The sequence below is a fragment of the Malaya genurostris genome, chromosome 3 (genome assembly GCF_030247185.1).
Source record: "Malaya genurostris strain Urasoe2022 chromosome 3, Malgen_1.1, whole genome shotgun sequence".
Classification (NCBI taxonomy): Eukaryota; Metazoa; Arthropoda; class Insecta; order Diptera; family Culicidae; genus Malaya; species Malaya genurostris.
The window spans coordinates 205,742,297-205,766,561 of NC_080572.1; the positions used below are offsets into that span (position 1 = coordinate 205,742,297).

The 24,265-nt window shown below is 36.7% G+C and overlaps 2 protein-coding genes across 3 annotated transcripts in view; both read left to right on the forward strand.

The window, feature by feature from the left end:
* Positions 1-6,317, forward strand: part of LOC131439064 (probable inactive tRNA-specific adenosine deaminase-like protein 3) — a 43,761-nt gene extending 37,444 nt beyond the window's left edge. For both annotated transcript variants that reach the window (XR_009231051.1, XR_009231050.1), the window contains one exon: positions 5,931-6,317. The gene's annotated coding sequence lies outside the window, so the exon portion shown is untranslated. The remainder of the gene's footprint in view (positions 1-5,930) is intronic.
* Positions 6,318-10,982: 4,665 nt separating this feature from the next.
* LOC131439063 (upstream-binding protein 1) overlaps positions 10,983-24,265 on the forward strand; it is a 61,692-nt gene continuing 48,409 nt past the window's right edge. The window contains exon 1 of the mRNA XM_058609601.1: positions 10,983-11,780. Coding sequence (XP_058465584.1) covers positions 11,517-11,780 — 264 coding nt within the window. The 5' untranslated portion in view covers positions 10,983-11,516. The remainder of the gene's footprint in view (positions 11,781-24,265) is intronic.

Sequence of the window (24,265 nt, forward strand, 5' to 3'; positions counted from 1 at the left end):
CGATCCTCTGTCTCGTCGAAGGGATTTTTGTGAGGATTTTCGTTTTTGTACACTACCCCACATAATTGGCACCCGGTTTTCGACTCTGTCTAGGGGTAAATAAATAGCTCACCCGCACCCTATTATTCGGCACTACCGAGGGAGACGATAGTACCCAGTCGAAGCCGGTCATCCAAAAAACACCGGGAATCATGTAACTTGTGAGTGGGAACCTATCGTTCGATGACCGCACATATCACCAAATGTTAAATTATACAAACTAAATCGGACTGAAAAACCCGTGTTTGTTGTTTCTTACAATTAAAAAAATTTAAATCTATTGTACTTTCAAATGACGGTTTGAAAGTTTGAACACTCTTCACCCTGTAATAACGGAACAAGAAGTCGGATCCAGATGAAATTGAACAGTAGCTCCGGTTCGGGTTGGCGGTTCAATGCATAGGACACTGGTCTAACAAACCAGTAGTCGTATGTTCGAGCCCCGACCTGAAAGGACCTTCCTTTCATCGTCCTATTTTTCCAGAATTAAATAACAACTGTACTCACACATAGAACAATCTCGCCACCTGTCCATCCGAAACATATTATTGTTCTTCACGGAACCCCATGTTTAAAATACATTTTGTGTGCTGAAAATATATTTATACTCTATTTCGAAAATTACATAGTATCAACGGAAACGGACACACAAGTTAGAGAAAACGACAACATGATCGTTTTGTTGACTCAAAACCATTATTATATTTCATTTGAGGTAACACAACACCATGTACTGAATGGAACAATTGCTGAATTGGGGAAAAGCTGGCTTAACATATTGGATGTTTTTGTGTATGTTCGACAAAAAAAAATCAGAAGCATTTTCGAAAAATAAAAAAATAATTAAAAGAAATTAACTGACGAACGAAGAGTAGGAAATAGATTAGAGAAAGCGACCAAGCAGGCCCGTACCCAGGATTTCATTTCGGGAGGGGCCCAAATAATAAAAAATAATGTTACTGAAGATTGCTTATGTACCTAATTCTCGGTGTGCTTCTTACGGCTGTTTTTAACATACACTTTAAACGTTTCCACTGGAACTGATATTATATTACATTTCATTACGTTTTACGGTCTTATTATTTCTGTAACATATGTCTGAGACATTCTAAATAATTATATGTTTTTGATTTCGGGAGGAGCCTGGGCCCCTAATCACACCCCTGGGACTAATCATTGTGCTTGTTGCGAAGGTTATCGCGATATTGATCATGACGTGGAGTATCGGGATGTCAGATCTCAACTAATAAATTCTTTGCGTACTCAACGTAGACTATCCAATGTCTCAGCTCGAGACATTCTTGCTTGCCGTGACCTTACATACATGAAACTTCTTTATCATTTCATAACGACAATTGGAGTTTCAATTTAGTTTTTATGTTATGTTAAACTCCTTCCTCTTCCCTGAGTTCAACCAATAGCCAGTTATCTTATATTGAGTAAAAGTGATGAGCTGATACAAACTAACCTGAAATAGTTATAAGATCATGTACAAAATAAATATTTTTTTTTCATTTTATGGATTTTATAGTAGCAAATCGTTTGATAAAAACATTGTTTAGATTAACTAATGAATTCCGACACACCAATATGATATTCGAATAGTGTTAGGTTTAAAGTACTATTTCGGATGTTACGGCGAAGAAAAACTTTAACGTATGAAAAAGGCGATTTGAATGAAACATTCAATCATGTTTTTCAACGATTGTGAAGATTTTTGTTGTCGAATCTTTTCATGCTTGTCAAAACTGCGGAATTCGTCGTTTTCTTTTGCATTTTCGTTCTACATGACGTTATAAATTTTATACACACGTCACCTTGTTGTTCCGGAACCGGAAGTCGCATCCGAACAAAAATCATTAGCGGTCTATAAGACCATACAACCTTTAATTTGAGTCTAAATTTGTGAGAATCTATTCAGCCGTCTCTGAAAAAATTAAGAGAGTTCCGTTTTTAAATTTTTACCACTTTTTGATACTTCCGCAAATAGTGGTTTCGGAACTTCAGCAACTAACACAATCTACAAATTAAAACAATTTTGAGTCAAATTACACGATCACTTTTTTCGGTACTTCCGGAACCAGAAACAAAGATGCTGTGTACCCAAAATCAGTGTATTTGGTCATCAACTAACCAAACCTGTCAATTGAAGAGTTATACGGATTGTTGAAAATATTGCGTTTGTTTTTTCCGTGTCATGTATGGAAACATGCTCCTGAAAATGAATTTTTAATACTTATTAGTCTGTAATTTCGGAACCGGAAGTCGTATCCGTATGAAATTCGGTATATTGGATTGTAAGACCTTTTATTTGAACCTAAGCTTGTGAAAATTGGATGAACGGTTTCTGTGAAATTCGAGCGCACTTTCTCCATTTAATTTGCATATTTTACCCCGTTACTTCCGAACCGAAAGTTCGATCCGAATAAAATTCATTAGTAGGTTATGGCACCAAGAGAGCTTCCGTTTGAATCCAGGATTGTGAAAATCGAGAAAATCGAGAGCACATTTTTGTTTTATACACACGTACTTACACATACATACACACACACATTTTGCGTACTCGACGAACTGAGCAGCGATGCCAGCTCGTGCGCTTTGAATTTCCGTATTTCCATCTAGTATTGGGGTGGTAGAGGAAAAAAATCGGTGAAAATGTGTATGATTTTTATTATTTAATACGAAAAATGTAGTTTAATCCCGAGTAAATTGAATTTTAGCACTCATTGAAGCGGAAGGAGAAAACATTCCGGTAGAAAAAGGAAGTTCCATCGTTTTTAATGATTTGTAAGTTTTTCTTTCATAGTTCGTAGCAAAAATCTGACACAGATTTCAGTGTTAAATGCATAATTATTATATAGGATCCGCACAAATATGTCGAAGGAAAGGGCAACTGATGGCGAAAAAGGCGCATAAGTGTATTGAATGTGAAGAGTGCACAAAGTACCTACATGTACTACAAACTTTCGGTGCGTTTTGGAAATTCAACAGTTAATCAGTTCAGCTGAATGTTCTGCAATGTTACTCACATCCGTGGAAAAACGCGACTTTCTTAAAAATCTGTATAAAATCAGTATGTTTTGTAAAATCCGCTTAAAATTCAGTAATTTTTACCATTGTACTTGAAAAACAGTAGAATACTGAAAAATCCGTATGTCTGGTAACACTGGAACTGAGTCGAATGGTATATGATACTCGGCTTTTCGGGCCTTGGTTCAAAAGTCGGGTTTCATTCAGTGATTACATAGTCTTTCTATATAAGAAAGGAAAAAAAAGTCGTAATGCATGAGAACCATTCCGCTTCAAACAGTTTTGAAATAAACTTTAAAGAATCTTGTTCTATTCTTCGTTATCTTAAGTTATGTTTAGTTTTTTTTTAGTTTTCCTTTTTCATACACATGCATGAAATGTAGATTATGCATTAGAGCTAAATTGTTTCTTTCCATGTGATACGAAGTTCATGAGCTCATTGTATGAAGTTATGTCAATTTCGAATAAATTAGGTTATTATCGTCACGTCACAAATTAATTCGGGCTCGACCACAACAGTATCCAATCAATACTACCGTATGATTATATGGGTGTTGTCTAATGTTTGCCTTATTTTGAAACGAGTTGCCTCACGAGAATGTAAACAGTCCTGCTCAGAACTTGCGTAGTTAACTGATGTAACGGTAAAAACTACCGATTATTTGAAAATGATCCGGATCCAACGAAAGCAATAAAGTATCGTAATGAAAGAGCAACAATGCAACAATAAAACAAAATTTGTTAATCTGATTTATTTACGCTAGATATGCCATTTACTATAAGAAAAGTATGATGAACGGATATGCTATCAAACACTAAATGTACTTCTTCTACAAAAATCGATTTTTATTCTGTCGAAATTATCAAATTCCTTCAACGTATCTCGTCAGTTGAAAGAGCAATCATTAACAATTCACTACCCGAGCGTTAACATATACCAAATTGAGAACTCAATTTGATACTTATTTTATACTTAATTATTTATACCCGGCTTTAATCAAGTTCCAATTCAATTTCATACTGTTATATGGCAGGTAACAACAACTCAAGTTACTATCGTTTTGGCTACCTCTAACGCTCAAAACAAATCAATTACAGGGTGCTCCATATTTTTTTATCTTTTAGTAATACAATATGATTCCAATTATCGACGTCGGAATTTGCTCGGGTACGGTCTGCTCACCTTGCAGAACAATATTTTTTGTCGTTTCATTTTTACCTTTTATTATCGCTGTTCATCATATGAGCCTCCTTTGATTATTTACCACAGCTTTACGTTGTTTTCATTCTAACGTAGATCGGAGAATATACACGGGTTAGTTGAAGTTGTTCCTTCGACCGGTAATGGCAGAATAGGAGTAGCTGTATGTGAGGGCATTGACCCCATGCAGTAGGGATTCAATTTGAATTCTGGTAACCTTTATCAATTTGAATCATGCTGACTTGCGACAGAAAGAGGAATGGAATTTCTCTGAAACAGCGAAAACTAATTAAATCTATTTTGAGGCCTGATCAATAGTCTAGATTTGATGATGATGTGTGTATGTAATGGAGTGTGCTCCTTATACATTTCAAGTGGTTGGGAAGCCAAAATGTATTTAACAGTTTCCATTAACTCGTATTTTGTTTGTATGTGTATTTTTTTCTTTTTCTCTCCATTGACATGTATGACTGTAGAAAAGTCGGAAAAGAATCAAATATATTGTCTCATGGCCTCATCAAACGTGGAAGTACAGAAAAACGAAACCAGGCAACCCATAAAAATTCGGAGGGAGTTGTTTGCTTATGTAATGCGTGCGACCGAGATATGCAAAAAGTACTTCCAATAGTAATTTGTATTAACCTGTGAAGGTTACGATAGAATTTTTGGTGACAGGCAAGCATTCAAATAATAATTTAATACGATGCTGTTTTTTCCAATTCGTCATAATGATTGCTATTGTACTACCAGGCATAATAAAAGATGATAGCACATTATTTTGGTAGCAGGAAAATTTCAACCGGCTTTCGTATTGTGCGCGGAACAAATGCGTCTCCCTCGTGTATTAAATGGTAGCACTGTTGAGACCGTCATTGCTAACGAGTTTGCGTGTTTGGGACTGGGATGAACAGTTGGTAACTACGACAAAAACCAACGAAAACATACCTATATTTAGATCATGTGACCGCCACATAGGTCTTCGCGTGTTTTCTCTTTGTTACAGAAGGAAAAGCTATGCAACCATTGTGAAAACTGATATTTCGACCGAGTTCTAAAATTATCGGTTTTAATATACTAATTGATTCAGTTCATTAGGATCAGAAATTGTTCGTGTTTCTATTCAGGCACAGTACAGTTCAATAGTTTCAATAACTTTTACACGATATTGAAGAATCACATAGTATCTAATGCGGTATAATCGACAATGTTGTAATTACAAATTTGTTTACAGTTTCGTTCAAAATAATTGCAGTAAAATGTAAAAAGTCAGCCTACTACAAATTCTTGAATTCATCATTATCATTGATTAACTAATATACATTTAAAAAATTGCGTAAGTTTACATATTATGAAAAGAATATATACGTACGTCAGAAGGGACATTTTTTACTATTGATTTAACACAATCCTCATGTTCACTGCAATTTTTTTTAATTTTCTATGTAAGTTTACGTCGAACTAAGATCCGGTTTTGTTAGAACACGCATAACAGTTTATGTTGAACTGTTATACCACCTAGCATTTCAACATAAACCGCTTAGTAAACGTAAAGTGTCTGCTGTATGCGGAACACTTTTTTAATTTTGTTTTGAATGAAAATAGACAATGAAAGTTTGCTATAATGTCATTAAAATTGTGCTATCAATGTCTTCTTTTTCAGGACGGTCCCTCAAAGCTCGTATCCCCCGTTAAAGAATTTAACTGGGAGGAACAAGATGACTATTTCGATATAAGCCAACTCAACGAGTAATTGGTTTAGGTACGAGCGCGATGGTCTAGAATTCGAAATTAAAGTTTTGTTTAAGGTGCAGCCTAAGGAAAGTTGAAGAGATTCAATTTGACAAAACTAACAGTGCAACATATATTCAATTTATCGCTATTCGTGTGGCAGTTAAATTCGCAGCCGATAACAATAATGTGTTCTTGTCGAACATGAAACACACCAGTGTATATGGACAGTTGTGGTTGTGTCATGATCCTGTGGGTACTACCGAGGAATGCGTTCGTAGAAACATGTTGCAGTACGGAGAGATTCGTTTTGTTATCGAAAGGCAAGTGTAGAACTAAATTACCCGGTAGACTGATTGAGGTACGAGTATTGCACATGTAATTAAGAAACCCCAGTTCTTCTTATGTGTTTGTTGGATTACACAAAGTATCCATGTAGAATCCATGAGCCATAAATCAATATTATCTGAAAGCTGCTGCTCTACTGTAAGCCGTGCGAGAAGTTTGATAAAACACACCCGAAGACGTAAGACGTTGTGGTGTTTTGACAGTAGATTTTCAAAAAAATCATACTTTTTCTTTTGGTTTTTGTTATAATGAAACATTTCTATAATGTTTTGTCAAATTTTTAATCGAAGAAGAAATCTTGAGCCTGTGCGCCAAGCTCTTACTTTTTCGCAGTATGAGATAAGCAAAGATAAAGGCCCATAACATGCTGAGTTATTTTCCGAGAGGCTTAAAATTTTCACAGAATATTCTGGAAAAATTTTACTATAAGAAAATACAAACAAAAAATAAATAAATTATTTTTCAAAAGTGTTAGGCCTTACCCGCCCCTTAAGCTGGAATGTAGTCCCAAAAAATGCGCGCAAAATTCCAACCACTAGTTGAACGAATCGTTTTATAATTTTGAATTACATTTTTTGTGCGTCTAAGTTGTATCAGCATTATGGGCATTGGTATTTGTGTTACTCCGCATCCCGGGTCTAACAAAGAGAATACGATTTTTTCGGTTCAAAATTAACTTTATTCATCAACGTAATCTCCATCAAGAGCAACGCAATTATTCCAGCGTCGTTCTAACATTTCAATACCACTTTTGTAGAACGATTTATCTTTTGCCTCAAAATAGGCCTCAGTTTCATCGATAACTTCTTCAATAGTGCAAAATTTCTTACCGGCGAGCATTTTTTTTCAGGTCTGCGAACAGCCAGTTGTCGCAGGGAGCCAAATCTGACGAATACGGTGGATGTGTGAGCAATTCGAAGTTCAATTCATGTAGTTTGGCCATTGTCTTGATGAAACCAAATTTGTTTCTTTGCCAAATGCGGTCGTTTCTTGGTAATTTCAGCCTGCAAACGCTCCAATAACGCTATATAATATTCACTGTTAATGGTATTTCTTTTCTCAAGATAATCGATAAAGATTACACCACACACATCCCAAAATACCGAGGCCATAATCTTGCCAACCGATTATTGTACTTTCGGGTGCTTTGGACGAGGTTCACCAGTTGCTGTGAACGATCATTTTGATTCCGGAGTGAAGTGATGAATCCATGTTTCATCCATTGTCACATATCGACACAAAACATTCGGTTTGTTACGTTTATACATGGCCAAACACTGCTCAGAATCATCAACACGTTCTCGTTTTTGGTCAACAGTGAGCAAACGCGGCACCCACTTTGAACAGAGCTTTCTCATAGTCAAATGCTCATGCAATATAAAGCAACACGTTATTTTGATTTGTTTTTATGTTTTCTGGTGTTACCGCCTCATTTGGATGTTCACTGCGTTCAGCATAAATCGGTGTCTCTACGACCACTGTTTCTGATGGAACGGAGTCTCCATAACACTTTTCAAGCCATTGCTTCGCTTGAACGGTATTTTTTCCCATCAAGAAGCAGTGTAAAATTAAAACTCGAAATTGTTTTTGATTCATTGTTCTGAAAATAATAAAAGTAACACAGTAACTCACAATGGCACTAGTATCCAAAAAAGATATCAAGTATACCCAGCTTAGTTCCCATTCCCCTATATTGATTTCAAAACTTTCATCAAAGCTAACCCGAGATTGAGTTTATTCAATTCGTCCAGGGACTATCTTCATTTATATGTGGATACTATGACACTGATAGGTGAATTTTTTCAATTGTTCAACTGTCGTTTCAAGCGAATATACATACATTACTTGAAGGAGTAAAATTGTAGCTGTTAATAATTGAAGGCACTGACGTCATATTTCTGTTTTTTTTTACTTTCCCAAGACACTCAAAATCGAACTCTTTAATTAGGTAGGTCAATGAAACATAGCATGGTTAAGAATAACATTCAGCTTCGGGAATCTGGCAACAAACTGCTATGCGTTTCCACCAGTTCGTCAGATGTGGTGGAGCTGTTTCAGTGTGTTGTTATTGATTTTTGGCACGTGTTATTCAGTCCAGAGGGATGCGTTAGCATAAGGTAGAATGTCGTATTATTATTTCGGTTATTACTCGACTTACATTGAGTAAATTTTGCGAAAAAAGCCGAAATTCAGTGACATGAGACAGATGGTTTAAGACGTCAGGTGCTACCTCTCCAGCCTTATCGTCGTATGTTCGAGCCCAGAAATAATTATTAATCGTTAGTCTACTGCTACTGCTGTAGTACTATCGTTTTTTGAAAAGTAGGTCAGACTTTGTTTCGGAATGTGGAATTAAAGATTTGCGTTGCGTCGCTTATATTTCGCTCATATATACAGTGGACTAACAAAACATTCGCGAAAAATGTGAGAGATTCAAACATTTGAATCGTGCCATATTTATTTTTTCTCAAGCCCTTCAGATATTATATTACCATGCGGTATACAATACTATGTTATATTTGGTGTTATCCGCGTTGGTCGTTTGTACGCATTTCTCAATATCAAAAGATCATACCAGTAAGTGTATACTCACTCTCACGGCATGAATGCACGGTGGGATGATACTAATTGAAGTAAACTTTCATATACGTACACGTTTGCGTCAGTACGTGGGAGTCTTGAACTTAAAATCATAATCCGGCGTGCCGAAAATAGAGTGTGCAATGTTCAATACCGTCTATCAACCAGCACGGAAAGGTAGTATTGCGATAGCGAATGAGATCGTCTGAAATTCGCGCGCGACACTTGCGTAAAGATTGTTCGTCACTTTGCTGTTGGATATGTCGAGTCGAGTTTTGTTTTTCTGATTAAATAAACGGGTCCTGCATATTTATCCATCTGTCTAGGTGGTTGTAGGTATCGGTGATTTTTATTTTAGCCTGAGCTGTCGAGAGAAAACGAACGCAGCGAAGAGAAGATTACTCGATTTCAGAGGACGCCATACTAGCTGTATAATCAAGCAACACTCGGCTTGGCTTGACGACGCTTTGCGTATAAGCCGAATGGGTACAACATGTTGACGTACGCCCTGCTTCGGAACATGTTTACCGTGTGTTTCTCCTGCTGTGTTTACTCATTCTTAACTCTCAGCGGCCTCTGGGTTTAATAATCACACACATCGACAAAGCTGAGAGCCGTATACGCGTCTCGAAATGTTTATAAAATCGTTAATAGCATATTTTTTCCTTTTCAGTTGTTTCGCGTGATTCGGTTGAGTGATACGTACTCAGATAGGAGCCACTTTTTGACCAGGAAAGCCATTTTGTCCCTGTGCAAAAGAGTCAACCCTGAATAGAAACCATCATATACTTTTTTTTTGCATGACCGACCACCACTCGACGGACTAAACTTGTTTTGATCCGTGCGAATAGCAGAGGGCGAACATCAAGACGCCAGCGTGGAAGTTGAATATATAGATAAAAACTGCCCCATACCGACCGAGGTTGGGTGGCGCTGTGAACGTGTGTGAAGCGAATTCGAATTCCAAAATAGTAATTAGTATTAGCGGCTATTGTGTAGTATTGCTAAACATCGTGCGCTACATTGGAAACCGAAACGCCAACAAATCAAAGCTTGAACAAGACTTTTCTGTTCGAGACGCATTTCAGTTGGAAACAGACAAGCTTTATTTGCTAAAGTGAAAAGTGTAAACGCAAACAGAAGAACGGGAGCAGTAAATTAGTGCGGAATAAAGTGGTGATATGAAATAAAATTATATTTCGATCAACGGAAGATACGCGGGCGCGCAAGCCAAGACAAACCGAGTTGTCGACGCTCTATTGGGCTTAATAAATCTTAATTTAAAGTAAAATAAGTTGATTGCTCTGTCTAACTGGTGCCCCCTTGAATGAGTCCCCCATAGCAGCAAATCAAACAAGGCAGATAGTGACGGAGTAGCAAACAACTGTTACCGTTTGAGTGAGAATCACATTTTGTGTTGTGTTCTGGAGGAGTTAACAAGCCAAAAAATGCTGTGTGCGCTGGAATATCGCGCGAAGCTATGCTTCAGCATTTAGTGGTGTGTTGGAGATAGCAGTATGCAGTATTAGTATTATGGATTCTATCAGGTCGTTTGAGTATTATATCAACGATTAGAAGCCGCCACTTCATCCTTGAAGAGATAATCGTGCGCGCGTGTGCTCGGGCTGTACCGTTTTCCTCTACATTGACACATTCACCGACAACGAAGCGATATCAAAATTTTTCCACTGGAAGGGCTCATTCCACATCGTGCATGTGAACTGAATGTGTGCGAAAAAGTCAATCAACCGAAGCGGAAAACAGGTTTAGTGAAAGAAGCTGCTGTTCGAAAATTCACCTAAAAGACGTTCTATCTGAAACACTAGGGAACATTATCAAAGTGGAGCTGCTACTGAACAAAGTGCTTGAACAGTTGTCGCTGAAATTCTGCGCCATTAGTGTGCCATATGGAGTCGGAAAATAAGTGTCCGGAGTTCGTCGTTTTCATGGTCAACAAGATGCTGATTGATATTGACAATTCTTTACTCCAAAACCATCGACAGCGTGAAACTACTGGAATAAAAAAGCTGTACAATTCTTTCTTCGTGTTGTTTTAACTGACTCGCAATTTCAATGCCCAGACTTATTGTGTATGTCCAATCCAATATGTGTACTTAGTGTAATCGTATGACCAGAAATATAATTCCCGAAAAAAATACTAGTGAAAGTGCAAATTTTCTAGATATATTCTTTAGATAAAGTATATATAAAAAAAAGCAATAATATTAAGGTACATAGAGAACAGGCACGTACGTTCAACCATTTTCGATCGGGATACTTATCGAACGAATATGTAAACTGTTAAAAGCTCGCTGTACAAACTGTGGAAATTTTCAACATCATCCGTTGCACCTGGAACAATTGAAAAATAAGGGACATACTAACCAATCCAAGAGTTCACTATCCGAGTAACGCGCGTGTTATCACACGATTGTGAGAAGAGAAGAAAAAAAAAAGCCAAAAGCAGATTACATTCGGTTCTGTGACAGTGAGTGAAACATCGAACAATCGATTGTTGACAATAGAAAGTTCAATTTTGTGGTAATTTCATCAAGAACGAGCTGGAACTCCCGATGCGATAGAACTACGAATGGCGGTATCGTTGCTGGCAAACCTATGCAATAGTGGCTTCGAGCAGCTCTGCCAGACACCTGAGCCGTTGAAATTTTACTATCACAACAGCGACCAACTCCCACAGGCCAACATTGGCCCTGAACCCATCGACGAAGAAGAACAAATGGAATACACTACTTCTTTCTACACCAATCAGCAGCAGCAACAACAACAGCAGCAGCAGCAGCCGCCGCAACAGCAGCAGTCGAATCAGCAGCAGAACCAACAACATTTTGAGGAGGTATGTTCTAGCATCATGTGATTTGTAAAAATCGAACCGAATGAATGTTTTCAAACCTGATAAAAAACACCTGAGAAGTAACGGAAGATCCGTGGTTTGCAGTTCCTTATTAAAATATATTTTTGATGTTGCTTTATATAACCTTAACCTTACGGAATTTGAGTCGATAATATATTGAGATATGTGTAGTTGAAAATGGTATGAACAATATAAAAACTAATGGCGTTTTCGTTTTTAATTTGCACTACACCGGTGCAGTGCTACACTGAGGCATGAATAAACGAACAAAAATGACGAAAACATAAACAGTAACCATTGACTACAATACACGATTCCATTGCACAGAGCTACACCAAACTTTTGATGAGTGCTACACCAGTGGTATCGGTGCAGAAAAAGTGTAGCACTGGTGTAGTGCAATTGGTAAAAACGAACGGTTTCAGTGCAGCTTTCGCTACACCAGTGTAGTGCAATTTAAAAACGAAAACGACATAAGCTTTGTGGTGCTCTAGTAATCAATGCACCGATTAAATACCACATTTTGGGAAAATAAGGAAAACACTAATGAAATTATCTACAGGTTCGCTGTCCTATAACTTAATCAGACCTGTCAAGCATTTTAAATTTATATAGGCTCAGAAAATTTTTCAACTACGGTCGCTCTACTACTTTGATCAAAAAGTTCCCGGTATTTATTCAGAAAATTCAAAATACAAGATTATTCATCAAAATCGATATAGTACACCCATCGCCTGCAATACACTCATGCCAGCGCTTGATCCAATCCTTGAAACATTTTTTTTTATATTCAGTTTTCGGTATGGCCTGCGATTTTTCCATAATCTCATCTCGGGTTCTGAAACGCGTTCCACGGAGCGGTTTTTTTAATCGACCGAATAGGAAAAAGTCGCAGGAAGCCAATTCAGGTGAATACGGTGGTTGCTGAATGATATTCGTTTTGTTTTTAGTCTAATGTTCACGGATAACGATGGCATTTTGTGACGGTAAAAGATCCACGATGTTTGCCTGGTCTTTTTCGGCGAATTACTTCACACAAACATATCATAACGCCCAAATAATACTCCTTGTTGGCGGTCTGGCCTTGTGGAAGGACTTCGTGATACACAACACCCTTGTGATCAATGGAAGCTTCGGGCATCGCCTTCTTTTTCGACTTAAATCGACGTTTTTTTTTTGGTCGCGGCTCATTCGGTGTGACCGCCACTGATAAACGACTGTTTTTTTTCAGAGTATCATTTCCGAAAAATTCTTCTAACATTTGCAATATCGTCGCACCATGGAAACCGTTTTTAAAGCAAAATTTAATGCAAACTCAATACAGTGTAACTTTTACAAATGTCCAGGAGTCAAGATGAAAATTTTGTAGAATATCAATGACAGATGTGCAACTTAAAAAAAGTAATCGGGTGACTGAGATCGTCACACGGTAGGGATTTCGGGAACTTTTTCATCAAAGTAGTATACTTGCACCTTACATAAATTTTTGTTTTACGACAAATATTTACGCTTTCTTAAAATTTTCAATCCCCAACAAGCTACTAATGAATCTCATTTACGCCTCTCATCTATTTGAATCCGCCTGAACATCTTTGAAAATAGTAATAGAATGAATTAGATTACTTAGGACGTTCAACTTTTAAACGGAGCAGCTACGCTTTCGTCTTCAGCATTCAACTTTAGAATAACCAACATGACAACAGCAAATAAATCTGGTTTATCCAATGGAGTTGTTATTCTAGACACAGAAAAAGCATACGATGTTTGGCACAAGGAAAAAATGTCCTATTTCCAATTTCCAATTTACTTGATCACAATGATTCAACATTATTTAACTAATCGTACTTTTCAGGTTAGCTATCAGAATTGTTAATCTGAATCGCTACCCGTACGAGCAGGTGTTCCTTAAGGTTCGAGCGTAGCTCCAATTCTATTCAATATTTTAACCTCAAGTCTCCCAAATCTATCCGTTTGCTTGTCATAAATCTATTCTTCGACGATACAAATCTTTCATCCACGGGTAGGAATTCTTGAGTGATCTGCTGTCGACTACAAAAAAGCTTAAATATTTCCAGTGATTTACTGAAAAATTGGGAAAAAACATCAAATGCGCCAATAGGGCAATTAATTGTCTTTCCTCATGAGTCCAGAGCTTATTTTCCTAAACCAAACAAAAATCTTGCAATCAAATTGAATGGTTTGAAATTGACATGGTTTGATCAAGCAAAATATTTAGATTTAATGGGTGTGATGATAGTTTCACTATCAAGGATCGCATAAAATGAAAAGGTTTAAATCGGGGTAAAATAAATGATATAGAATGTTCTACAAATAACTAATTTGTAAACGAACATTCAGACCAGCCATGCTTCATACCGTACCAATTTGATAAAGCTGTTGTTCCACCAGTGAGAAAACGCTTCAAAGGATTCAGAAGAAAATTCTGAAAATGATCTTGAAGTGTCCTCCCTGCTATAGTACAAATGAATTGTGCAGCACGGAAAACCCTTCGATCATAAAATCATGATATCGTAGTTTGTTATTTTTTCGATAGTTGATTCAACACTTTTTTATTCAACCAATATATCTTTTGATTTGCACATACTAAAGTAGTTGAAAATGTGTTTTTTTTATTGGTGTCAAATTCCGGAGACAACAGAAAGCAAAGTAAAAATCGCAATTCCAAATCATCCATTTCTTTAGTTGAAATCTGTTCGCGTAGCTTAAAAATGTCAATGAAAACGACATCGATGATTATGTAAATATATGCAACTTAGTTGGGAAAATCCGTTTAAGTATTTTAGGTTGTAAAAACCGGATAAAGATAAAAACGTAACCGGTTCTTTAAAAACAAATATTTTAATCCGGTTTTTGCCTTCAAAGTTTTTACCGACATCCGCTGTGGGAACGCATAGATCAGGTTACCCGTAACATACAAGCTACCATCCCTCATCCGTAGCGGCATATATTGTATACTGTAATGAACTGTTAACTACTGATACACGTGCACTGTTGTTAATTATGATTTTTTCATCTCAGAATATTCGCTTTCATTCCCTAATCTTGTTACCAAAAGTGACTACATGAACTAAGCAATCCATGGTAATGCAATTAAATGAAGGGATCCCTCTCGTTCGTATTGTACGAGAATGAAGAACTTTGCTTCACTGCCTGCTATTAGACGCGAAGCAAGGTCGTACAGGCAATGTTTACGGTGTTTTTTCAGTGTAGGTTTACAGAAATCATTTTTGAACATAATGTTTGCACTTAAGACCAAATTTGACCACATTTCAAACACTGTACAGCATAAATTTTGCATTTGAGCCCATTTTCAAAACGATCAATTTATTTCTTGGGAGTTTACATATGAGAGCCATTAATCAAATGCTGACCTCATGAAGCAGAGTCATCAGCTGGCGCACATAATCATGAACTAATGAACGAACGAAGCATCTGCTTGGGTTGTGCTGTGAATTTCACCCGACATGCGAATGTGTGTGAATAGCACAGAGGGTGAAATTCTTTTGTTAATATTCGTTGCTTCAATTTGAAAGCCATGCATGCCTCGCACTAGATTTTGGTTGCTTATGGTGTAATCGACGACACGACCAGGCACTCCGAAGAAAAATCGGAATAAAAAGTGTTAGTGAGCGATTTACCGTCAGTTACCACGAATATAGTGACCCCTTGAAAATGATAAAAATAATCTTCTTGTGCAACACTGTTTAGGTTGCTATGAACTAGTTACCAAGGAGCTCCATGGTAAATAAACAAACCAGAATGTCGAATAAAACCAAAACGATTTTCCCTAGTGATTTCAAACTTCTGTAAGTACGAGTATAAAATTATTAGTGAATGATTTTATTCGTTTAATTATCTTGACCTGATTATTATGACGGATCATTACAGGACACCAAATATGACACTTGAGCCACGCGTCCGGATAATAAGTATCAGGACATAATGCAAATTTCTGATGTTTTAAGCTCATTGTATCTTCGAGATCTCGTGAACCAAACACTCGAAAATCGCAAGAAACAAACACTCAAAAATCTTGTACCCGATAAAACATGTCGGGAGAAGAGTCTTCTTTGTGGACTGCAATTGATCGAGAATGTGATCAAGAATTGGCTGCCTATGCGAATGCGGTTCGAGCAATAGCTTTGATTGCAAATTAGACGGACTTTATAATCTCTTAAGGTGCTTGGCGATATTGGTCGTCTAAAGATATATAGATTTAGAAATGGTAGTAGAAAAAAGCCCAGTTTACCAAGTTTTGTATCCATATCGCGAAAAATCAAGAATAAATAACTATAATGAACATAGTTTTTTTTTTAAATAGACCCCATGGATTTTTTCGTAACTTGATAGTTTTGTTTGATTAGAAAACTACTAATTCGTAGTTCGATGTTTTTACTTGAAGGTACTCCAAAGATGCGAACAATTATAATAATAATTAATCTTAATCTGTAATTAAGTCAGGGCGCAATAATAATAAATCGATTAATATTTTCGTCTTGTAAAATTTTTCATATTCCAACGCCTCTTTATCTTCGATAACAAAATTCGGTATGATGTCGGTAGATCTAATATATTAAGCACAATTCCGCTAGCGAAGATAAATCCTACGAACACTTCTTAATAAGTAAGGAGTCAACTCTGATTTGTTCCTTATATGAATTTAAACCCATATTAAACTTAATAAAATAAATGTAAATAAAAGTAAATAAATGTAACTAGGGTAACGGTAGATGTTATTTCCAACACAACAGTTTTTCAGGCTTAGTTGCCAGTTTCCAACATTTTTCAAGCGATTTCATTTTGACATTACGAGTTACTGAGGGGTAGTTAAATTTGTGATACAGTTTTGAATAGTGAGTGGCTGGTCGTGTCGTCGGTGTAATGATTAACTCTACCAAAAACAGAGTATCGATTATATCGATACTACGTAGTTTTCGTTGCAGTACTAATTGTTACTGACTTTCAAAACGAAGAGGAGTAGTGTTTTGATCCAAGCACGATACGAAATATGGCAGAACAATGTTTCATGCTCTCATTCAGGATGTGGGGATCAGAGTTTGAGATCGTAATTGATATTGGAATAATAACGTAAAACTATTGTAGATATCTAAGTTTGAAACCATTAGACAGCTTTCAAATAAGCTGCACTTTTTGTAATGTAAAAGTGTAGAATAGACATCCAATCGCATGCAAACTTTTTTTTTATAAAAAAAACTGTGTAAAGCTTACAAATGAAAATTCGGTGAAAATCACCGCAGTGTACGATTTTGAACACAAGAGTCAGAAGAAATTATATTACAAATATTTGTTTCGAGTGCAAAAAAATTAATGAGTTGAGTTAAATAAAATATTATAGTCGAACTAATTTGGGGTGAACGTCCCTCCCTAGACATGCAATCTACAAATTGCGTATTTATACACCATTCACATTCGTAACAAATGAAGCTGTAATGGCGTGAAAAAAAATTTAAAACTCGTTTTTGGTCGAAGTGTGCAATCGAATTTAGCTCTAACCATTACCCGAAATAGCCCCGCTAATAAAAATCAACGATTCAATACAAACTCAGCTCCAATACAACGAAAGAATATCAACAAAGTGTGTATTTGAATCAAACTGTGCTTCTATTTTTTTATAATCGCAACAGATAAACGAATGGCAAGATAATGAACTAAACAATTTTTGCGGATCTGTTTTTTTTTTGTATGCGAACAGCGTATCGCCACAGCCAGACATGCAACCTATGCCGGAAATTATGAGTTTTTCCACCGTTACACACGGTGAGGATGCGTACTTCAATCTACTGTGGATGGTAATTTTTCATTCACTCTTTGTAAACATCTAAATGATCTCCATTGCTATTTCACATTTGTTAAAATATAAAAAAAGTATTGGTATCTTTACTGTCATAATTTGAATTTTCGTAGTTCCATTACATTTTAGCCGAAAGCAAGTAATCAAAGAGCGAGATACTGAATCAGCACTATAATAATAAATGGGTGTATTTTATCCAACACATGCTGAAGTTGTGTGAAATGCGCAGGTAATTCATATATGTACATTTTGGGTACATTTCCGCACCCACTTTTATTGTCACTGACAGCTATTACATTATTATAACAGTCGGGTCTCTAGATCTATATATTTCATGATCCTGGTCATTTGCCTACAACCGGGGCTATCAACTGAGTTTCGCGAAATCTTCTAGAATTTTTAGACGTCCCTTGTAACATCCCTGTTTACTTGTCAGATGGATCATCCATCGAAAATGCAACTTTATTTTGAAAATTGTGCATCCATTCCGTGTTTCATGGAGGAATACAGGAATACAAAATTTATCACTGATGTAACATCTGAAAAGAGCATAGTATGGAGCATCATCGTTTATATTTGCCAGGATTATAAGGTAACGGTAGCCCCATTCATCTACCATTCATAAGAGTAAGATGAAAATGGGTGCTTTCGCTTCGAGTTTTTGCGTCGCTATAACAGCAATACTCGAAAGTTGAGTAATCGACAAAATAACATGGCGACTCTATTAACGAGATGACTATTGGTACAATGGCCCTATTATGGACGCGTAATGAATTTTAGCAGAAAGTCTAAAAATAAAAACCTGTTTAAATTCATCTAGTGGGGTAATGGTGCCTGTCTCATTACCATTTCACGAGAAATCAATGCAATTTTTTATATTGGATATTTTGGATAATTGTTTTCGGAGCCGAAATTGGGAGACTGTCACAGTTGCAGTCAGTTTTTGGGGCTATTGAATAGCCAGTCTACAAGTTCGAATAGTTTTACAATCTGTTTCGAAAATTTCGTACTGTTTTGTGTCGTCAACTATATGAAGTTTAGACATTTTTTATCTTTTATTATCCTGAATGTCGGAACCTCATTCAATAGGATAATAAAATAATTATTTGAATCAAAGTTCGACCGGTTCATTCACGGTTAGTTTGTTTTGGTTGGACACTCATCACCTTGTGATTCCGGAACCGGAAGTCAAATCCGGATGAAATTCAGGAGTTGTGTTGGAACTCATAACATCTAAGTTTGTAAAAATAGGTAACGCCATTTTTGAGAAAGGTGAGTAAGTAATCTGAAATTGGAATTTTTACACTAATCACCCTGTAATTCCGGAACCTGAAGCCAGATACAGATAAAATTCAGGAATTTTCTATGGGACCATAGGACTTTTTATTTGAATCTAAGTTTGTGAAAATCGGTTCTGCCATCTCAGAGAAAAGTTGGTGACCTAATTTTCCTTTTTCCTTGCACGTTTTACCCCATCATTCCGGAGACGGAAGTCGAATCCAAACAATATTCAGGAAATTTGAATGAGACAACAAGGCCTTTTATTTGTAACTAAGTTTGTAAAAATCGGTCAAGCCATCGCTGACAAAAGTGAGTTTGTTTCATTTTAAATTTTGTGACTACAATTTCCGGAGCTTCCGAAAGCGGAAACCGGGAAACGGCATAGCCGGATTGGATACGTTTGCCCGTTAACTTACAAAGTCTATAGATTGGAACTGATTTGAGCCCCCAGCAACTTCATTTTTAGTGTTTTTCATCACTGCTCTGTATAAATGCGTGAGATGTTCTTCACTCTTTATCCTGTAATTCCGGAACCGGAAGTCGGATCCAGATAAAATGCAGAAGTTTTGTATAGGACCATGAGACCATTCATTTGTAAAAATCGACCACACCATCTTTGAGAAAAGTATTTTGAAATTGGAACTTTTAGACTAATCACCCTGTAATTGCGGAACCGGAGGTCGGATCAAGATGAAATTCAGGAATTTTCTATGGGACCACGGGCCTTTCATTTAAATCTAATTTTGTGAAAATCGGCTCAGCTTTCTGCACATTTTGTCCCATAACTCCGGAACCGGAAGTCAGATCCAAACAAAATTCCGGAATTTTGAATGGGACCGCAAGATCTTTTATTTGAACCTAAGGAGGAGGAAATTGGTTCAGCCATCTAAGAGAAAAGTTAGTTACAAAAACGTTACATACACACAGACAATTTGCGTACTCAACGAACGGATTCGAATGGTATATGACACTCGGGCCTTCAGGCCACGGTTCAAAAGTCGGTTTTCACAGTGTTTGCATAACCTTTCTATATGAGAAAGGCGAAAACGGCTCTAGTTAATTGACAGTTTCAAGCGTGTGATCAGATATAATATGGTTCTAGAGTTTTGGACATTTCCTGCGTACAAAAGAATTAAACATTCTTGTTCGAAAAAGAAGCCAATAGCTAAGTAGCAAATGAATAGTGATTAGTAAACTTAATGTAGTTTGATTTGATTTAATATGGTTAAATTTATTGGAGTCAAAATAACTGATAATTAATTTTTTTATATTATAAATTTTGTGTTTTTTTTTTGTAAATGAGGTGAGCGATTTTCGTAAATTTTCGTAATAATTGAAGAGCTGCTCAGAAAGTGACCCAAAGAGAAAAGGTCGGATGGGGCTAGGTCTGGTGAGTAAGGTGCATGGTCAAGCACTTTTCCACTGGAGACATCCCACCGTTTGAACGCAATTCGACCTGTGGTGGAGTAAAATCACCTTTTTCTGTCTGAATATTTTCCAAGCCTCGTAGATATTTGGTAATTTGTTTGCTGTTAAACTTTCAGCGACTCTGAAATCTGTCGATAAGCTTACGTGTTGTCTTCATCCAATAATTTGTTTTGTTTGAATTTTAGAAACCACCTTTCACATGTTCACAAGCACACGGTGGATCACGAACACCTTTTTTCTTCTGATTGAACATGAAAAGCAATGAATGGCACATTAGCTCAAAATTTGATTTGTATACCAACATCTTTGATTCACGATGATAGCTGATTGAAAAAACTTTCTATAAAAAAACGTCAGCGCAGTTTCGAAAATCAAAACGACGAAATGAAATGACATTTACCAAATACAACAAAACACATAGAGAGTCACCTATCGAAAGACACCGAAATTAATTAGAGTACTGTATATAAAGTACTTTGTGATAGAAAGGTATGGTTAGTGGTACTCAAAATATAATTTTCCATAGAAACCCACTTTTCAGATGAAAATTTTACAAGCAGAGTCCGAGAAACAAGGTTTTTAAATATTTAAGAAATTTTTCAAATTTGTTTCTGGAATAAAATAAAACAAACAAAATCATTATTGGATCACGACTACTAAAATATGTTCATATTATATGCATTATACGGTATTACCCAAATACATACGGTGGGATTTCCATTCACCGATCATAATCAATTACAATTCCGCTCAGTTTAAGGAATTTATTTGATATATGAATACATCATACTTTTTTTCGAGAACAAGCTGTTGGAATTTGTTTAGAATATGCATCCACTACGTAAAGCTGGCATTAAATACAACTAGTTTTACTAAAACCTCATAGAAATAATACAAAATTAATCATCGTGAAATAGAACGAATATATCCGCTTGTTCGTGCAAACATCCGAGAAAGCATCGAACTAGTCGGAGAATCGGTGGGCCGTGCGGTGGTTGGGGACGATACGGTATATATAGATTTACATAAAAATTCACAGTCCGGTTTAGGCTTCTCATTCCAACATACATTATCGTGATGTTCTAATAGATTTCATTCGTCAGGTGGACCAACTACCACACAGACAGTTGCAAATAAAGCGGGAAACACCGGTAAGGTCACCCGCCAGCCTTCACGGTTGGAGAGTATGGATAAAGTGGGGCGATAAATGTGTACACGCAGACGTGTAGACGTTTTGCCTTTCTCATATAGAATGGTTATGCAATCACTGTGAAAACCGACTTTTGAACCGAGGGCCGGAGGGTCGAGTGTCATATACCATTCGACTCAGTTCGTCGAGTACGCAAAATGTCTGTGTGTGTGTGTATGTGTGTGTGTGTGTATGTGTGTGTGTGTATGTGTGTGTGTATGTGTGTGTGTATGTGCGTATGTGTGTATGTAACGTTTTTTTGCACTAACTTTTCTCGGAGATGGCTGAACCGATTTTCACAAACTTAGATTCAAATGAAAGGTCTCGTGGTCCCATACAAAATTCCTGAATATTATTTGGACCCGACTTCCGGTTCCGGAATTATGGGGTAAAATGTGCAAAAAATTGTGAAAATAAGTGCACTAACTTTTCTCAGAGATGGCTGAATCGATTTTCATAAACTTAAATTCAAATGAAAGGTCTTAAGGTCCCATAAAAAATTCCTGAATATTATTTGGATCCGACTTCCGGTTCGGGAGTTATGGGGTAAAATGTGCAAAAAAAATAAAATGTGTGTTCTAACTTTTCTCATAGATGGCGCGACCGATTTTCACAAACTTAGGTTCAAATGAAAGGTCCTGTGGTCCCATGCGTTATTCCTGAATTTCATGCGGATCCGACTTCCGGATCCGGAAATATAGGGTAAAGTGTGTTGAAAATTGTATACCATCACTGAAAATGGGGAAAAACCTTAAAAAAAATTCTAAATCGAACTCAAATCTTTTCCAATTTGATGGTTTTTATCAGTAGACGGACAAACAAACCGATTTCGGTTATTCTTTTAAGAATCGAAGAAAAATTTTTTTTTTTGCCTTTCTCATAAAGAAAGGTTATGCAATCACTGTGAAAACCAACTTTTGAACCAAGGCCCGGAGGGCCGAGTGTCATATACCATTCGACTCAGTTCGTCGAGTACGCAAAATGTCCCTGTGTGTGTGTGTGTGTGTGTGTGTGTGTGTGTGTGTGTGTGTGTGTGTGTGTGTGTGTGTGTGTGTGTGTGTGTGTGTGTGTGTGTGTGTGTGTGTGTGTGTGTGTATGTAACGTTTTTTTGCACTAACTTTTCTCGGAGATGGCTGAACCGATTTTCACAAACTTAGATTCAAATGAAAGGTCTCGTGGTCCCATGCAAAATTCCTGAATATTATTTGGATCCGACTTCCGGTTCCGGAATTATGGGGTAAAATGTGCAAAATATTGTGAAAATAAGTGCACTAACTTTTCTCGGAGATGGCTGAACCGATTTTCACAAACTTAGATTCAAATGAAAGGTCTTGTGGTCCCATACATCCCCCCATTTCGGTTATTCTTTTAAGAATCGAAGAAAATTTTTTTTGCCTTTCTCATATAGAAAGGTTTTGCAATCACTGTGAAAATCGACTTTTGAACCGAGGCCCGGAGGGCCGAGTGTCATATACCATTCAACTCAGTTCGTCGAGTACGCAAAATGTCTGTGTGTGTGTGTGTATGTGTGTGTATGTGCGTATGTGTGTATGTAACGTTTTTCGCACTAACTTTTCTCGGAGATGGCTGAACCGATTTTCACAAACTTAGGTTCAAATGAAAGGTCTTGTGGTCCCATACAAAATTCCTGCATATTATTCGGATCCGACTATGGAGTAAAATGTGCAAAAAAATGAAAATATGTGTTCTAACTTTTCTCATAGATGGCGCGACCGATTTTCACAAACTTAGATTCAAATGAAAGGTCCTGTGGTCCCATACGTAATTCCTTAATTTGATCAGAATCCGACTTCCGGATCCGGAAATATAGGGTAAAGTGTGTTAAAAATTTTATAGCATCACTGAAAAGAGCGAAAAACCGTAAAAAGTTTTTTAAATCGACCTCAAATCTTTTCCAATTGATAGTTTTTATCAGTAGACGGTCAAACAAATCTATTTCGGTTATTCTTTTATGAATCGAAGAAAAATAATTTTGAAGAATACCACAGTATTATACATGATAGTATGATTGATATGAGAAAGGCATCATTACACCACTAGGTGGATTAAAACAGGTTTTTTTTTGTTCCACACACAACCAATCGAAATTTACCACAGCGCGATAAATTTCGCAGCGAAGTATGTGAAAACAAATTCATAGTTTCATTAAGGCTTTTGCTGACGCTTTTGGTCATTCGGAACTGACAGCATGATTTTTTTTTGGTTGAGAAGATTAACACGACCACTATGTTATTCATTCTTCCTTTTCATTTCGATGATTGTTCTTTGAATAAGGCGTAGTATAATTTTCAGGTTTTCTTCTGAGAAATATGACACCATATACGGATTATCTCATACGTAAGTTTTTAAATGTCTTCGATCTGCATTGACTCAATGCCATTGATTGCTTCCACTGAAATCAGATTAGTGGTGCATCAGCGTATCCTAAATTGTATAACACAGACTTTCTATTTCCGCTCCAACCATTTTCTATCGTAAATTTATTTTAAACTTTGTATGATAAAAGGCGTCGTCGAAGTGTGAACTGTTGTGGTATAAAAAAACATAGGCAAAATATAAGTAATATATACGAGTTACTAGGCGCAAACTCAATTTCTTTAGTTGACTCTGTACATAAACGTAGCTATTAACATTCTAGTTTTAATAATTGAGCCGGGCTGCTGTACAAAAGTGTACAAACACTAATTGAAATAAAGTTAAATTGGATAACGGTAG